This window comes from Aspergillus pseudonomiae (assembly GCF_009193645.1).
Source record: "Aspergillus pseudonomiae strain CBS 119388 unplaced genomic scaffold BDV37scaffold_31, whole genome shotgun sequence".
Taxonomy (NCBI): Eukaryota; Fungi; Ascomycota; class Eurotiomycetes; order Eurotiales; family Aspergillaceae; genus Aspergillus; species Aspergillus pseudonomiae.
The window spans coordinates 37947-55200 of record NW_022476023.1 but is presented as its reverse complement, the minus strand read 5'-3'; the positions used below and the strand labels follow the sequence as shown (position 1 = coordinate 55200).

Below are 17254 nucleotides of genomic sequence, written 5' to 3'. Positions count from 1 at the left end.
CGTAGTAGAGGTGATATAGAGGCCCCCAGGAATAGTCATTATCGACCAGGATAATATTTCTCCGTTTAAAGTCTGTGAGTGGAGGTGTCCTTCTCATATGCTTGACTTTCGAAATCAATCGCCGACCTTTAAACCCGCTGGTGTGAAGGGGCGTCGTAGACACTACCGCAAGGCGGAATAATGAATCAAGAGGTTTGCCAATATCCCCCTGACTATGTTGAGTCTCTCTCACTATCGCCTCATCGTCGCCTCATAAAACCTGCAATAGCAATCCCAACAATAGCAAAGATTATCGCCCACCGGATCAAGGCCTGTTAGATGTGATACCTCGCAGTGCGGACAATCCCCTTGGAATTGTTTACATGTGGAAAGGGTACATCGGTAGGGACGTCTTTACCCAGCGCTTTACACAGCGACTCCTAACTCTCCCGAACATCAACGAACACCAGTCGGTCGGCGGATACATTCTCCCGCAGCCAGGCGACATGCCTGGAGTAGATCGCCATCTGGGGAATGGTATCGCTGACCTCCTTCGCCGAGTTAAACTGCCGACCACCCGTATACAGCTTGCTCCACTGCTGCCGCGCCAACCCAGTAAATTCTGCAAAATGTCTCATCCCCGGTAATGGAAGGAGGAGAGCCTTTAGAAACCAAGAGCCTGTATAGTTATGGACCTGTTTCATGCTCTTTTACACTCATTTCTTTTTCTCTTCCCACGACTATTCTCATATCATATTCCCTTTGGTCTTTCATCTTCCCTATTACTGCCATGTAATGTTCGGACTGATCTGGTACCTATCACCCATCAAGTACCCAAAGCGCTAATTTCTGGTGCGGGAATACTCTGAGAAATGCTTCTAAAGTTTCCAGTCTACTATATAGCCATACTCGTCCTCACAACCGCCGCTGTAGCGAAGCCGCAATGCGATCCAAATAAAATCAAAAGTCTCGAGCTCCGTGAGGTGTCAATAACCGACGACGCGAACAATGTCGAGGCAAGAGATACAAACGAGGAATGGTAGACTGTCACGACTTATATCTTGGACGATGATGATGATGATAGTGATATCCAAGACAAGACGGATGCCGATGCGATCAACCCTCTCGCCCCTAGTCACTGCTTGAACTGTGCGAAGATTAAGAAGGCGAAACCAAAATACAAGGGGAAGTCTGATCCCAAGAACAGTCTGGGTTGGAAGTCCTCTCATAACTGTAAGGGGACAAGCTACCTGTGCGTACAGAGCGGGAAGACTACGTGCTATGGACGGCCGCTGTCTAAGTTGAACATGGAGAATGGGGAGTGTTTTAAATAAGAGGGGGGGGTCAGTAGTAGGCTTAGAAACTGCAATGGATATGGATAGTGGAGCATATTCAACATATGCTTACTAGCATCTTAGCTATTGGGCTATCTTGTCTGAAACAATACAGCTGGTAATTGCTTTTTAAGATGAGCTTTGGCACGAATATATTTAGTCCTCGAGAAAATATCCATGGTTGGTATCCAAGTATTTATTGTAGGCTATGGCGTCAAGTCTGATAGAAACCATGGTACTAAGGCGGTATTCTTCGGCTACTCCGGAGCTTATGTCCAAACATGCCTTTCCTTCTCGGGGTACTGAAGCGAACCGCTATACTACGTATAGGAAAAGAAAGCAAACATGTTAGCGGTATAAGTCACTCTGTGTCTATCGTCTATTATTGAGCAGACCTAGTTGTATCCTGGGTTACATCTGCTCCTTCGTTTTGATCCCTTTTCCCCATTTGCTCTTAATGGTACCCAAAAGGCTGGAGAGTAACCTAATTGCGGTAGTAGTTGTTACCAACAAGCCAGAGATTGAGAAACTCGGTCAAGCCTACCGGGTCGCCTTCAACTCTGTTTCCTTGGTATACCTTGGGGAACTATCAATTTGGAACCGAATAACATGGTCTGCACCAATCTCAGTCTCTTGGAAGTATCGTGTGCCGGAATAACTGAAACGCAGTGTCAGCAGTGGATCCCTTAGTATTGAAATAATCCAGTAAATAATACCTCCAGTGGACGAGCCCCATCACAACGTCTTTGCATCCCCTCACAAAAGCATCTGAAATCACCTCTGAGGTTTTACCCGGCTGTAGTAAAAGTATGTTCTCTACCTGTTGGAACTTTGAGGCTTCTTCCATTGCGAATGCGTAACTCACTTGCATTGCGTCGTGGCATTGGATCCCTTTATTTAGCATCAATATCGGGATGAGGTTTCGATCTGCATGTCATTCTGGTTGACCTATCAGCTACCGCTTAGAACCTACTAGGCATACGATGGTATACAATTTCCTTTCGCATGGAGAACATATCATTTGTTCTATGAGGGTCGGTATGTTAGCCTAGAGACAATCCTCTCCTATCTGGAAGAACATACATGTGGACCAGATAAGAGGTGTGTCTCCACAGCTTCTTCATGTAAGGATTCTCAACGTCGGTTATAGTAATATTGAGGCCGTAAGCGAATCTGCAGCAGTTAGAGAAGTCACCCAAACTCCAAAGACACACATACGGGATTGTGGCAATGACCGGGTAAACACCCGCCGTACACTCTCGGCGCTCCCAATATTCCTGGAGGGTAGGAATCCTTGTGCCGTTATTGTACAGACTGTCGACATTATCCACGCTTGCAACGTACTCAACCATGCGGTCCAGAAGAATCGCACGAGTTTCTGATATACCTTTTAAGTATGATCAGGCAACATCTCGGGAAGTACGTATACCATACCTTCTGGACAAACTTCACGGATGTGTGAACCTACTTCATCCCAGCATAGCAAGGCTTTCTGTAATTCAAGCGGAAACAGGGACAGGTCAGGCAGGTCTCGGTCAAGAAGGAGTTGGTGTTCAAAATATTTTATGCTTGCTTGCCGGTAGCATTTTGCGCCCTCGGAATTGTATTTCAAGGCGCCGCAATCGAAGACTTTTCAGAGGATGTTGGTGAATATGGTTGGGATATTGAAGTACGGCCCAGTACGTTGGACTTACTGTCATCCCAGATGAAGTACTACATCATTGTATAAGCCTCAGTGCCAGCAGTAAGATTATGAATCCGACAAAGCGAAACACTGGCCAACTCACCCATGCAAAGGATTTTGCTACGGTACAGAGCTTCTCAATTGAAGCTTCTGCACATAATATGGCAGCGAAGAGACCAAACTCAGCCTTCTGAAGTTTATCACTGATCCTTCCATCATCTACCAAGCTGTTATTCCAGTTCAACATCTAGTCCTCCCGGGTTTCTGTATGATTGAGGTACTGACCGGCTAATCCAAGGGTTTATAATCTCATTTCTTGCTCTTTGATATTCGGATGTATCTTCGGCCCCCATCGAGGGAATAGGTTATAGATATTAGGAATGGTAACATCCTGACCCTGCAGACTCCGTCTAAATGCTGTGTGGGACAGCGGCTGTTCATTCAATTGACTCATAGTAGACCGTTCAAACGAGGGGAATACAGCTCTCTGTGGTTAGAAAAAAAGTCAGCCTGGTCAGAGATTGCCAGGCAATGCCTCTACGCGCATAAAAATGAGGAAGGCCTCCAACTCCCTGTCGCCTTGACTAATAAATAGCATGGTTGCATTCGGTATTTTTCTAATCACGATCAGCGCTACGCCATAAATAGTGGATATAACGTTCTGGTATATCCTTAGCACATGCCTAAATGATTTACGCTTAACTGTTTTTCTGTAGAGACTTGAAGCAACCTAAACAGTGAGTAGCCTTGATATCTCTATTTCCACTAATTTAAAAGAAAGCGAGTGTTGAGGTAGAACGAAAGGCGACAGTATAAGTATACTGGTGGTACCCCGCAGGCAACCTAACGTATCCAGTAGCTAAAACAGCCTACCTAGGTAACTCTAATAATGATTAAAGGATTTTAGTATCCAGTAGGGCTTACACATCGGCGTGATGAGGACAGATAAATCCGTTAATTGGAGCGGACTTACTGTCGGCGTGGCTTGAATTAGATAAGATATTCTCTTCTAACCGTAAATAAGTTGGCTGTGCAGCCACTGTTTTCGGACTACGGTGATGATCGTCGTCAGAAAAATACTGAGTACACTCTGTACTCTGTAACAATGTTCGTGTTGGGCCAAAGGACTTCTTACGAATACGGGTTGTCATGCATAATAGCGCCACTGTGGCTTGATGAGTGGATGGCATTTGAAATCAGAGCCGTATAGTCCTAAGAGTAACCCTGGACTACTCATAGTTGTTTAAAACCATTGAGTGTATATGAATGATACATTCTCAGTATTCTTATTGTAGGCCTTGGCATCCACTTTCATAAAAGAACGCTTCTCGATCGTATGATTTGGATCCTCAGTGATCGAGTGAATAGCGAACTCCCGGGTAGCTCCACAGTGTCCCTTGGACAGCATGCTGCTGGACGAACTCCTGACAAAGGTCGATGTCCTCTGTTTCTCGGCCAGGTGGAGGAATCACAGTTATGTATTCTAATACAGGATTTGCGTCGTGGGGCAAAATATTGGATACAGAGCGGGGGGAGTGTTGAAGACGCACCATGTGCCCCAAAAAGCTCGTCGACCAGTCAGGTTCTCGCGTTTTCAACTCTATCTCATGACCTCCTGCAGTGTTTATAATGACAACACGTTTCAAGAATGACCACCACTTATGGCCCTCCATACCCTGGTCTATAGCCTCTGTTAGGCCGTCTGGCCGTGTGAGGACGAGATGAGTGAGGTTTGGACACCGTTGAAGGGCCTGTAGGAACCCAAGCCCTTCTACGCTCTGGTTGTATAGCGCCAGGTGTTTAAGGCGTGGCCATAATGACCATACGGGCGGCTCAATTCCGTGCTCTGTAGTATCGCAGTACATCTCGTCCTGAACAGAACAGAACTCTTCCAGGTTCGTTAGGCGGATGAAGGATGCCCGTATTATTTTTCGTAACCCTTGTACATCTTCTTCCGGATAGAGATACCGCAGCGGAACATCAATTACGAGACGCCGTAGATTACCACAGACGTGAGATGATAGTTGGTCAACCTGCTTTACCACCTGGGGCTCCTCGAGGCTATTGTCCGGGAATGGAGCCAAGAAGAGTCCCATCGGATTCGCTTGTTGTTTTGCATCGTCCGTGTGAAGCTGCGGAAGAACATGATCCAGCCGTTTGTCAGAGTCCAGGTATAGGCAGTGCTTGAGAAGAAGCTGCTTTGCTGTGCGGTGTGTGAGGCTGGATACCAGAGTGAGGCTGGTTAATGTTTGGGTTACCGGGTGCGCTGGTGGAAATGCGACAGGATGAACTGATGGGACAAGACATTCGATGATCTGTAGAATCACCTCAGCAGGAATCTGAGGCATGTTATTCCGATTATGGCGACAGGTCACAAGCCAGAAAGGTTAAATGGTGAGAGTTATAGGTTGATGCTTAGAGAAGGCCGGGGTGATATTCCAAAGAATCTGAATAATACCTCGATGCACACACCAGGTACCTCGAGCATGTGGAGGACAAACAAAAGGGTACCTTTTCAGACAAGGCAGCCTTACGCATCATCAACCAATCACAAGAGACCGCTCATCTGACCCCACGTGCCTCTTTGAGGACCCCGAATTCAGGCGCGATCAGGCCAGAATGATCATCGGATCACACCCTCTTCCGCAACATCCCACGAGACAACAATCTTGCTCATGGTCTGGCGCTCGAAATGCAAGACCTCCGTTGTTTTCTTGAGCCCTTGCCAAGAAACAATAATTCTGGTGGCTTATGAGCCAACGAGAGTCATTCAATGCCGTCCGCACTAAATCAGAGTTGCTTTAAGGTACCCGTCGCGGCCCAAGCTTACATGTCAACTCAAAGGCCGGGTTCTGGGCTCGGCTTGGATCCACCTTCGTTGCACAAAAGATTATGGGTTGCATAAATCCCCGCGTCAAGTTATCGGTAGGTCGGCTCACCTGCGATATGACTGACAAGGCATTCCTCCGGCGAGATGGCAAGTACCGTCGATAGTCCTTAAGGCCTTGCTGACAGATCGGGGCTTGGTGGCATTGCCCACATGCTTGCCCTGGAAGGGCAGCAAGCTATACCAAGCCACAACATACAACGGCCATGGCGTGGAACGGGGAAATGTCCGGGTTATCCAGGCTTGTTTGCAGTATTCCCGGCCTCCAACCGATACAGAATTCGATTGGGCAATCAAAGAAGAGCTTTTAGGCGCACTAAGGTTACCCCGGCCAAGGCCGTCGAGGTACTACAATATATATATGTGGTGATGGCATGACCGATTAATGGAAGCGTCATAAATATCAATCGCAGTTAGACACTAAATAACGTAGCTCCGTCGAGCTTATCCCATATCACAATTGGGATGCCGGTCGGCAATTGAATCGCTTATTGAAGAGAATCTTTGTTGTTGTTGACATGAATCGAATGCTTTGACTCCGCAGTCTTGGCGACCGGAGGTGATTCGTCCGCAATCGTCATCAACGTGAACCGTCACTTGATTTCCCCTTCGCGCTTCTTCTGTCTTCTCTTCTTCCGCAATTCAATTCAGAAAAGGCCACTCACGTCCCAATGGGTCTCATCAAGCGACTCCTGAAGCTCTCCACCTACGGAGGCCTTGCCTCGGCGGGCGCCTTCTTCTACACCACGCGCAATGACGTCTTCGTACCCATGTCGCCCACGGATCCCATCTTCCAATCCGCCGCCTACCGCAAGTTCAACCCCGAACAAAACCCGACCACCCACGACCTCTGCGTGCGCAAAGTACCCCTGTCCGAGATTAACCCAACCTTGCTAGAGAAGAAGGGCAAGCTCGCAGAAGCCTTCTGTGCTGGAGTCTGGAGCGGCTGGGGTAAAGACTAGACCCTCCACCCCAAATCAATGGCCGTACCCAAGCCCGGCGGCCGGGTCGAAGGGAATCGAGACTAACTTGCCGGATGTGACTAGGTTATGCCTTCCAACGCGCCTACCTCGCCCGGAAATACCAAGGTCCCGAGACTGCGAACCACCTCTGGGAACGGTCAGAGTTGAAAACCTCCACCTACGATGTTGGCACCCTGATCACCGACCACTTCGAGATTCTTGAGAAGACCCCCGAGCGGATCGTGGTCCGCTGCGGTGACAGCCCCCGCAAACAGGACGTCCGTGAATCGGACGGTCTCTTCGAAATGTCCGCCGTCGTCAAGCCCGAGGAAGGAGTGGCGGAGTTTGCTCTCAAGAGCTGTTTCTACCAAGGAAAAGGAAAGGCCGACAACCAGCCGATGCCGCCGCATATTCTCTGGCTGCATAAGCAGTATACGAAATTGTGGGCTGAGACTGCTATCCGCAATGTTCTCCGCCAGTGATGATATCCGATCGGAGGAGCGTGTTTGGGTGTGACCATTATTCAGCCGTCACTCTGTACATAATACCCGATTGCGTGGTGACGTGAAATAACACCCATGGGTGGAAAGCGAATAATACCTGCCTCTTGAGGAGGCGTTCTTACACGGTTTCGGAAACTACAGAACTGGGCCCGTCGCCTATTTTCTTCTTTCTAATATTACATATAAATCATATGCCAATCTGATTTCTGGGGAAAGGAGGCTACGAGGGTATGTCCTTCTCATCTGGAGGCAATCATCGTCCTTTCTTTCGTCTTCGTTTACATGGTGGTTTACAAGCTTTCTCGAAATCGGCTTGAACAGCAGACGGTTGTTTACTATTACCAAGCCCGCCTTAAAACCCTTGAAGGGCCGATCGTGTTTTCATGTTCATATAAAAACGAAGTATGTGCAGAATTGTGATTCCAGAACATCTGCATATTATTTATGGACAGTACATAACCCCCAGTGGATCTAGTCAAACAACTATACAGTTAACCACGGAATGCATTTGGAATGCCATGGGATGCGGCAAAAGTCACGCGGTCTACGATTAAGTAGAAGGGCCCAGGCCCTCCTTTTTATCGAGATACTTTCATGATCGCCCTTTGTTATTGCTGCAGAATCTCCCACCTAACTCCTTCAATCAGTTCTTTCAGTGTCAAGGCGTATCCTTAGACAAGCATTCTATAGTTGGTTACCAGGCCCCAAGCAGTGAAAAACATAATCACGTGCTGAGATAACCCACAGATAATTCATGACGAAATCAAGTTGAATAGCTTTGTATGGACTCGATAATAATACTGAGCCTGACACAGCACCTGTGTGAAAGTAACCAGGGTCTAGAACCAGAGCTTTTACCCAAGGAGTGACTTTGAAGTCCCCATTTCTTCAGCGGTGGAAATCCCATCCGTTCTATGCCTGTAGCTCGTCGATCGGGCTAGACCGCGCCCGACACCGTTTCCATTTGGAGATGCCATCATCCAAGGATGGTACCGAACAAAGGGATTGCCTCCCTCGTTATAATTACTTTATTTTGTTATCGGTCTACCGTGTGTTACGCCAACGTTATTTAAACGAAACCCCCGATTTTATTTTTCCGCCTTCTACAAAGTTTTCACTCGGTCTTGATGTTGAAAATGCATCCTAGTACCAGACTATCTTGAACAGTCTTCTTACCATGGACCTAGATCAGGAAGAGCGCGTCTCAACTCCTGTCTTGGAAACGGCGGAAGAGACCTTGGACTCCGTCTCAGACTCGGAACCAGATGCGAACCAATCCGAAACAGGAGATGAAACGGAAAGTGACGAGGCAGGCACAGTAGATCAACAAATACAGCTCGCTCAGGATTTCAGTCCAGTAAGCAAAATCCCCTGGGTGTTCGTAGTTGCCAATAAGAAACGCGCGCAGGGAGGGTCGGTACGATACCCGGATCTGACCCTTGACGCGAAAGGCAGCCATGTCTTTCAATTGATCTGTGAAATCAATGAAAAATTGATACACATGTTGTTGGACGACAACGCTCTCGGAAAGGCACTACTGGTGGCTCCTGAATTGCAGGATGTTGCAGACGATTTGGTGGCAGATAAACCGGGGACACTTCGCACGTTGCATCTTCCAGCTGAAGCAATGGACGGTTTCAGCCGAGAGCAGCAGAGAAATTTCGCGAATTGGCTTCATACCAGCGTTGAACCGTCTGACACCAGATTACACCTGATTCTAGCGGAAAAGAGAAAAGCCATCTTACATGAAGACGCAAAATACGCACTTTGCATGCTGGTGGATGGTAAAGACAAACAATTCTGCCGATATCTGAGCGCCCGACCAGAAATGATCGATGACTTAGCAAAATTTCCGAAAGGAAATGGAATATTCACGTGGCATATCATCTCTCAAATCGCCCCGCAGATATCAGAAAACTATATCGGTTACAATTTATATCACGATTCCCACAATCTTCGCCGTCTCGCACATTCGGTATATTTGTGGCTTAAGGAAGAATTCGGGAGAAAACCAAGTGACAAAGGTCAGAGGAATATTTTGTTCAACCGAACAGTCCAGCTTGTCCTGTCGTGTTCTGAGTCTGGCATAAACCCAGCCTTGACGAGATCAGACAAGTTCAAAGTTTTTGGCCTAATATATGGTTCCATCCAAGGCGGCGCTTTGAGACATATGGGTCACATCCAGAAGAAACAGACAATGAGAAACAAGATGATCGGAAAGACTGTTGCTAGTCTAGTTATGGCCGGTTTGCTGATCCCAGGGATCTTTTGTGCCCATTGGGGAGGAATCCTTTTGAGCTTGGGCGCAGCCTTCATCCGGCCGTGGGTTGAAGAAGGAGCCAAGAAAGTCGCAAACAAGATCATGCCACCAACTAAATGGTTTACCTTCATGTATCGGGCGGTAGAGGACCAACTTGATGACCTTGAGTCATGGGTAAGGGAGCATCATGTCAACACTCCTGACACTGACGTGAACTCGTTTATTTATTATTCTAGGCTTGGTCTCAAGAAAGGACTACCAAACCCTAAGTTTAACTTTTGACCGTGTTGCGCTCATTGATAATGGTAGGTTCGGTGACCCTGACCACTCGACCTTTTGCTATGCGATTAAATGCAGTATTTTTATATCGTGAAGCGGACCGCGGGAGACTGATTCTTTCTTTTTTCGTACTAGCTTTGTTCTTCTGTTTAGGCCCCTAAATTGTATCTACATCTCTTTATAAGTGCTCCAGGAATGGCAGATGATAATTCATGAATACTCATCCAGAAGAGCAACCGAGATGACTCAGTATCAGCAACAGAAGTGTTGGTGAAACAGACTAGCAACTTGTCAAAGGACCGGGAATGACTTGCAAGCCCATTGTCATTGTCTGACGAGCAAAGCCGAAACATTCCAATAAGACCAGTACAATAACCGGACATGCATAGACAAAGGCGTTTTGTCGGTGTCAGTTGATTTGAGCCTCTCACCATGAGACCATTGTAGAGTCCTTCATTAGCAGAAACAGATGGCGAAGTGCAGAAAGAGGATCAAAGCAGAGGGCACTCATTACCTATGTATGCTCGACAGGGTAAGACTTGAGAGATCCTCGGTATATAACCATCTTCTCCCACTTGCGTCTGTGATGTGGAATCAAATCACAACCTAATCTTGTCCTTAGCTGTGACCATCCGTCCCTCCGGACATCAGCCTTGTCCATCGCAAATGATGAAGACCATCTTGAGCACAGTTGTCATACTGGCCGCGATTGCCCCCCTGACTGTTGCCACTCCAGTGCAATGTAACAATGGTACGTACTACTGTGCAATAACACTTATACACAAGGGTAAGTATGAGCCGAAGAACATCATACTTGAACATCATCGATACTGACCCTTAGTACACAGGCGGCTATCTGCGTAAGATTGAGGAAATATTCCGAAACAACAATACGGCAATTAATGGCGAGAATTTTAAAGACACTCTTTTTCTGTGCAAGGAAGATGGCGAACTTGCGGACAGATACGACTTTTGCGGAGAAAATAACTGCAGTGGTAACGAGCGCCATTATCCAGAGACAGGCGATGAGTGCATTAGTCAATGGCACGGAGGTCTACATGTAGATAGCTAGGGCATACCCGATGACTTCGGAGTGCTTGGTTGTTGTCTGCTTGTCTCAATACTTGGATAGTTAAGGATCCTGGTTTACGTCCAGGGTTCCAGGGATCGGTCTTCAAATATTATGATATTTGGTCTGCGGACATGCGGATGCAGGAGTAATCTGAACTGTGCTAGTCACTAGGATTGACATATATGCCGGCTTTCTTTCGACAACAGAGACCTTCAAGTATATTGTATTTGCCCCTAGACCTGTTAGATTATAGTTATAGCTACGATCGGGGAGTGTAAAGATGTACAATCAGATCATACATACTTCGGGTTGACAAGATATGCTGCTGACCTCCCCAATGATATCCATTCGCAGGCACTGTATGATGATAAGTAAGAAAGGATGATATTACTGAAGACATTCATCCACTGGGGATCCATCGTGAACAGAACAATCCTGTGATCAACAGAATAAGACTGCCTTATGTGATGCCTCGAAGTATGAAATATTACCTACCGCATCCATGTTCTTTGTCGTTTCCCAATGTGAACCCAATATCTATGACAATTCACAACCAAGCGTCACTTGATGGCTATAACAAAACTGTCTAGCTGTCATTTGGACGCTGTATGGAAGCCAGTTGTCTTTCTAAGGAGTCTTGATGGGGAACACTCAATCGCCAACTGTTAGAAAAGATGATATAAGCATAGACGTATAAAATGAGCGCGAGAGTTATGCAAGAAGCTGCATAGGCTACTAGACATATAGTTGTTGTAGGAGTCTTCCTAGTACAGTGATTCCTATACTCCACTATATTCTACATCAATATGTAATAACTCAAGTGCTAGTGAGGCTTTGTGCGTGAAAAAGATGCTCTTTACTACCGGAGGGTGTGGTCTTTGTCAGAGCTACAGCCACATCTAATTCACTTATCAACTTCCCTGTCAAGGTTCCTGAAAATAGAAACCAGTTAATGAAAAGTGGCCTCAACTTCACTGAATGATAGAAAACATAGTAGAATTACATTCCAATAGCCATTGGTTCAATGCGAATATGGAATTGCCTCCATTGCAGTGAATACAAGCTGTACAACAATTCCCTAACTGCCATTACCCTGGAGTGAAAATGTCTATAACAACTAGGCTTACACCATTACCTTGGTTGGGATATCCTCCGTTGTTCACATAGTTGTCCTTTCCACAACAGCGACCAAGATAGCAATTGTCGATATTGCCTGGGACACACCGCTATTCTATATCCCCACCGACATAATGAGGCAGTCACTGGACAGGAGCAATTTCGTTACACAGGACGAACATACAGAGGGTAAATGCATGATATCGCTGCAGTTTGAGAAAGAGCGCAATGTGTCTTGGTTCCACGGCAGATATTAACGTTCTTACAGGGTCTTAGTGCAGTCAGCTGAAGGTTTCAATAATATTAGTAAACCTCACTACAAGGGCAGACCTGAACCAGATATTGTCGAGAGATCAATAGACGCAATTGCATTACTCAACAAGATAACCTCCTTGGACCTGTTAGAACAATCTCTCTAAAGCCCAAAACCAGGTAAAACAAGATCCAGCCCACTCCCAAACGCAGCGATCCATCCAAACCCCAAAGTACACCCCCCACCCCCCCCAAACCCACTGGCAACATAGACAAACCGCGTAATATCAACGAATGCAGTAATATCCACGAACCCCCCTAAACCGGCGGTCTCGACCCAAGCCCAAGAACCGTTAAACGACCAAACATACTTCAAACGCCCTTGCCTCCCGCCCCTGCAAGTACCAAATATGACATCTCACTTTCCCCACAGCACTAAACCAATAAACTATATACCAGCGGTGAGACATCTCCAACCACAACGAGAGACGCCAATATGACAGCGCAAATCCCTTGTTTCGGATAGAGCGTGGGCCCCTCCTGAGTCCTACCACGGTTGGGATGTCCGTGCGTTATCGATGCTGGTGCATATGCGATGCGTCTGCGTTTTGGGGATGATCGATCGTCTTGCATGGTAGTGGCGCGTCTTTTGTTTTTTTTTTTTTTTTGGGACTGGGTGAGTATATGCAATGCAGTATGTCGATTGCTTGATTCAAGGGATAACTTTATTGTGAGATTTTGGGAGAAAGTTGAAAACTGTCAAGGCAATTTGGTCGTGTTTGAGGGTGGATGTGATGTGTCGATTTTGCCCGTTCGTGTTCATAATTGCATTGTTGGGGAGGGGAAAGACATGTAAGGGGGATGGATGGAACGGATGTTAGCCAGAGATTGAGGTTTGTAGGCAACTTATTCTCCGGATTCCTGTTTCTCCTGAAGCTAGGTCTGGGGCTATAGATGGCGGACGACTCATCTATAACCCTATCGGCCTTGGGAGCCTCCAATAATCGATGCGCGAATCCCGTCCAGTATACCACTCTTGAATGAAGCCCTTTCGAAGTCAATTAAATTACGGACGAGAATATTGAATATCAACATGAGAAATTAAACCCTAATCGACGCGGATTCCGAACTATAATCGCGAAACAGCCCGGATAGGCACCGCCTCGATAACGCTCTCCATACCGGGACTCCCACTCCAAATGCCGGTTATCTCCAGCCCAGCAGCTCCCAATAGCTGCCTCCATTGACGTTCTGACCGCTCCATCCCAGACCCAATGCTCATCATCTGGATATCGATCGACGCCTGCAGCAGCGCTGCACCAGTGTCCGGAAGGACAAAGTCCGCAATGATGATGCGCGAATACTCGGTGGTCATGGCGGAGAGGGTATTGATCAGGATCTTGTGGCAAATGTAATCCGGCCAGTCGTGGAAGATAGCACGGAAGTAATAAGCTCTGGCGCCTGTTTTTGCCTCCAATTTAGCTTTGTGACAGATTGGCTCCGGACACAAAACGTACCTTTCACCGGTTGGGGGTCCAGAAAGCTATACGCCATGGCTTCGATCTCCTCACCGGCTGGTGCGGAAGCGACCACTTTCGGTAGGTCCTGGAGCACGAACCGACCGGGAACACCTGGGAACTTCTCACGGAAACGAATCAGATCATGGCCTTGGTTTCCGCCGACGTCGACCAGGAATACGGCGCCGTCATGCTCCAGCGCGCCCTGCGTGAGCCTCTCAACCGGATACACGTCGAACCACGAAGGTTTGCCCTCTCGTCGACTGGACATGTATGAGTTGAATAGTTCCTGGTGGTGCTTGCGTTGAGCAAGCCATTCGAATTGACTTTGCCCTACGGCCCATCGCATTGGAGACCGGGAGTACTCCTTGGGCATGAGGTAGTGGTGCTCGCGGAAGTACTCTGGAAGTCTCGCGAGAGTTGGAACAGTTAGGTCGTATCTGCGGGGTTCATGTCAGTGTAAAGCACAGGCTGATAGGTGATGCTCGGCGCTCATTACATGCAGGGAACGCCATCACGTCCAATCGGCTGTGTCATTGCTATTGTTTTGTCTGTGGGGAGGTACACCTCTGGTTCGATGCTGGCGCACAGACCCAACGCTGTCATGACGCGCATTAGGCGGACTATACACATCAGTGGCTAGCCGTAAAGTGTATATTGCATCTCCTCCATACTAATTAGTGCCCTCTCAGCGCCAGTAGACTCTGATAGCTGTGTAGCTGATAGTCCTTTGGCGGGGTCTTCCAGTAACAAGGGGAAAATGTTAAGGTCGATGACGGTACGAAGGGCTGCATTCTGCGGGGGCTATGTAACGCATCAGCCAATTGACAGACAGGCGACAGACGATTCAGGTCACATTCAATGGCAGGAAGATCTAGGCATACCTGGTAGATTAACCGCAAAACGGTCTCGGTCGGGGTCTCAACTGTGTACTTCAACTGATCGATCAGTCCCATGAGGCGGTAATGTGACGTTGCCGAACGGGCAGAGTTGCATTCTTGTAATGCAGCATCCTTGATCTCCTCCACCAGGGATAGTAGCGGGGGCGTCGGCAGTTGCGGCTCCATGTTCGCGCAGTTGGAATCGGAATGCATATATGTACTATGTATGTACGTCCGCTACGCCAGGGAAGATGGCCAGAATTGAAAGGGTCGCGAGACGGGAGCCCATGGGTTATATGAATCACAAAGCGATAGAGCAAGATCTGCACTACACAGGAGAGTTTGATACGAGGCCATTGTAGAACAGCGAGGCAGGGGCGTAGCGGAACAATTCTCCAGGCAATAATTGACGTCTGCAAACGGCACGGCGGAGTGAGACTTCCGGCCGCAGTTAGGGCACGGCTCCGTTTACCTCCTGTCATTTGGGGGCTATGGAGTTAGTCGAATCCACTCGTCGACTTTGATTGTGCAATAATTCAACGCCATGCAGAACCCAAATCCTTATTGTCCGTTGCTAATCAAGGACGGGGGGCATTGGCGAGTCATTTTGGTGACAGGCCCTCCAGACTCTGTGTCATGCTCTCCTTCGGGGTCCCTAGTCCACGGAGATTTTATTCATCTTAGACCGTCTTCATACCAGCTGTTGCGACGGATCCGAATAGTATGCGCACTATCGGCACAAGTAGAGTGCTCTATATTCTACCCTATCAATTTTGTACGATTCCCACCACACACCGTCGTCATGCATCCTTACCGACGACTCCTATTAGAGAGAGTAAATGCCCTCGAATCGTCGAGCTGGCCACGGCCACTGTGGGCCAATGCTGACGCCACGGCTACGGCTTCTGTGTCCCATACCCTTTCTCCATCTGGTCTACCCGTGTGAATCGGCGAATACCGATCGCGATCATGGCAGCCTCGATCCAGTGACTAAGCCATAGGCCACTCGGACATATCCGCTAGCCGGAGCACGGAACCATGTAGGGAAGCTGTTGCAGCTGTTGGCACCACTCATCTTCGATTCATATCTACAACCACACCCCCTCCCAACAGGGGTGACAAGACAATAGGAGGTCATGCGCAATCTGTAGACGATGGCAGCCCGATTGCACCATCCATTACCCATGACCCCTGATCATGTTAAGATCCAGTTGCGTTCAATCTGTGAAGTTAAATTAAATTAAGTCATCGGGCCAGATGAGCAGTGGTGTACACATACCCCGCTCCCGCTCTCTTTGGCCATAGCTATGCTTATGTTGCGGCTATATGACCTCTTGCCAGGTGGTTTCTCTTCCGACGGGATATGGGGCGATGCCCGGTTCTGGAAAACGAGATGCGCATCGCAGCGATTGCCACCCTGGACCTACCACCATTTGGCCTTATGCATGCCGAGGAACCAGTCCTCAGGTCTGCGGGGCTACTAGCACGAGCTGACCGAACATGTCCGGGTAGAATGATTGACATGGGGGTCGAACAGGGACCTCGGTGGTTAGATTGCGCGACCGAACAGGGCATATTGCTTTTTCGGGTCGTCCTAATGCGAGCCTAGCATTGTGGCACACTACACATGCAATCCTGTGGATATCCATGAGCGGCTGAGAGATTCGAACAGGGGGCCAAAGAAAAAGAAATGTAAAAAAAACGCAAAGAAAAAAAGAAAAAGAAAACGGACCATGGCGGGAAGGAATGGAACTAAACTAGACAGGGGTGTCCGCGTGGTATGAGACAACGAAGGAATAGTATTGCCAAAACGGGAGGAACAGAAGTATGAACATGATGTGCGCCCAGGTCTACCCCAGTCAAAATACGTAAGATTGCATGAGGTGCGCGTGTGTGGAAGGTGTTCGCTCGAACGATGCTGAGAGTAGAGTCGATAGGATGCTGGATAGATCGAATCGTCACGGATCGACTGGTCGACCCGATCCACTGGTTCAAGGCCGGTGGCGTTCGGCATGGAGAACTTCCACTAGCCCAATCAACACGGTTGCATTAATCCTGTAATGGTTTATCGTCCGAGACCCTCGACAAACAGTGTCCATCGCGAGTCGTAGTGCGACCCTTCATATCCCACCAACGGAGAAAAGGCTGAGAAGGAAAGAGAAGAGACCAGGAATAGCCAAGAGGAAAAAAAAAAAAAAAAAGCCCGGTCCCGAAATGCATTTTGGGGCAAGTAAAGCGGTCCTCCTTCCATTAGCGTCAATGAGTATCGGCCCCGGACTCCTGGTACTGGAGCAGAAGTACTTTCAAGTGAGTATTTTCTCGCTTGGAGAGTGGTCGCCCAAGACACCACAAGAGGTCTCTGCTTCGAGCTATCGAATTCAATCGAGGTCTTTCCGGATCGGTATGGCGTTTGTAGTGGAGATTCGGATGTTTCATCCCTTCCATTGCTGAGCGGTTCAAGGCCGGCCCCATTCTTTGCTCAGCGGCCAATTTATCCGAATCCCATGAAAGAGCTGGGCAATCAGAAA

The 17254-nt window shown here is 48.0% G+C and overlaps 5 protein-coding genes across 5 annotated transcripts; 2 read left to right on the top strand and 3 right to left on the bottom strand.

The window, feature by feature from the left end:
* Positions 1-1853: 1853 nt before the first annotated feature.
* On the bottom strand, positions 1854-3244 carry BDV37DRAFT_282857 (terpene synthase family protein; the record flags this gene model as incomplete). Its single annotated transcript, XM_032087144.1, has 8 exons — positions 1854-1971; positions 2030-2204; positions 2296-2339; positions 2397-2486; positions 2532-2691; positions 2748-2942; positions 3008-3026; positions 3101-3244. The coding sequence occupies 8 exons, from the start codon at positions 3242-3244 to the stop codon at positions 1854-1856; spliced, it is 945 nt and encodes a 314-aa protein (XP_031941628.1).
* A 570-nt stretch (positions 3245-3814) lies between these two features.
* BDV37DRAFT_115173 (uncharacterized protein) lies at positions 3815-5691 on the bottom strand. The gene is made up of 2 exons (XM_032078454.1): positions 4133-5691; positions 3815-4047 (listed from the first exon to the last, which is right to left on the bottom strand). Exon 1 carries the CDS (start codon positions 5343-5345, stop codon positions 4347-4349), a length of 999 nt encoding a protein of 332 aa, XP_031941627.1. The 5' UTR covers positions 5346-5691; the 3' UTR covers positions 3815-4047; positions 4133-4346.
* A 718-nt stretch (positions 5692-6409) lies between these two features.
* On the top strand, positions 6410-7898 carry BDV37DRAFT_115155 (uncharacterized protein). The gene is made up of 2 exons (XM_032078453.1): positions 6410-6835; positions 6931-7898. Exons 1-2 carry the CDS (start codon positions 6556-6558, stop codon positions 7326-7328), a joined length of 678 nt encoding a protein of 225 aa, XP_031941626.1. The 5' UTR covers positions 6410-6555; the 3' UTR covers positions 7329-7898.
* Positions 7899-8526: 628 nt separating this feature from the next.
* Positions 8527-9891, top strand: BDV37DRAFT_282854 (uncharacterized protein; the record flags this gene model as incomplete). Its single annotated transcript, XM_032087143.1, has 1 exon — positions 8527-9891. One exon carries the CDS (start codon positions 8527-8529, stop codon positions 9889-9891), a length of 1365 nt encoding a protein of 454 aa, XP_031941625.1.
* A 3264-nt stretch (positions 9892-13155) lies between these two features.
* Positions 13156-14912, bottom strand: BDV37DRAFT_293978 (S-adenosyl-L-methionine-dependent methyltransferase; the record flags this gene model as incomplete). Its single annotated transcript, XM_032089545.1, has 5 exons — positions 13156-13789; positions 13846-14285; positions 14345-14468; positions 14520-14649; positions 14730-14912. The coding sequence occupies 5 exons, from the start codon at positions 14910-14912 to the stop codon at positions 13458-13460; spliced, it is 1209 nt and encodes a 402-aa protein (XP_031941624.1). The 3' UTR covers positions 13156-13457.
* Positions 14913-17254: the final 2342 nt, after the last annotated feature.

Excerpts from the sequence above, each read along its gene's own strand:
- BDV37DRAFT_115155 (XM_032078453.1), top strand. The coding sequence starts at position 6,556 with ATGGGTCTCATCAAGCGACTCCTGAAGCTCTCCACCTACGGAGGCCTT. Across the intron at positions 6,836-6,930 it reads TGGAGTCTGGAGCGGCTGGG|GTTATGCCTTCCAACGCGCC; the intron begins GTAAAGACTAGA and ends GGATGTGACTAG.
- BDV37DRAFT_115173 (XM_032078454.1), bottom strand. The coding sequence starts at position 5,345 with ATGCCTCAGATTCCTGCTGAGGTGATTCTACAGATCATCGAATGTCTT.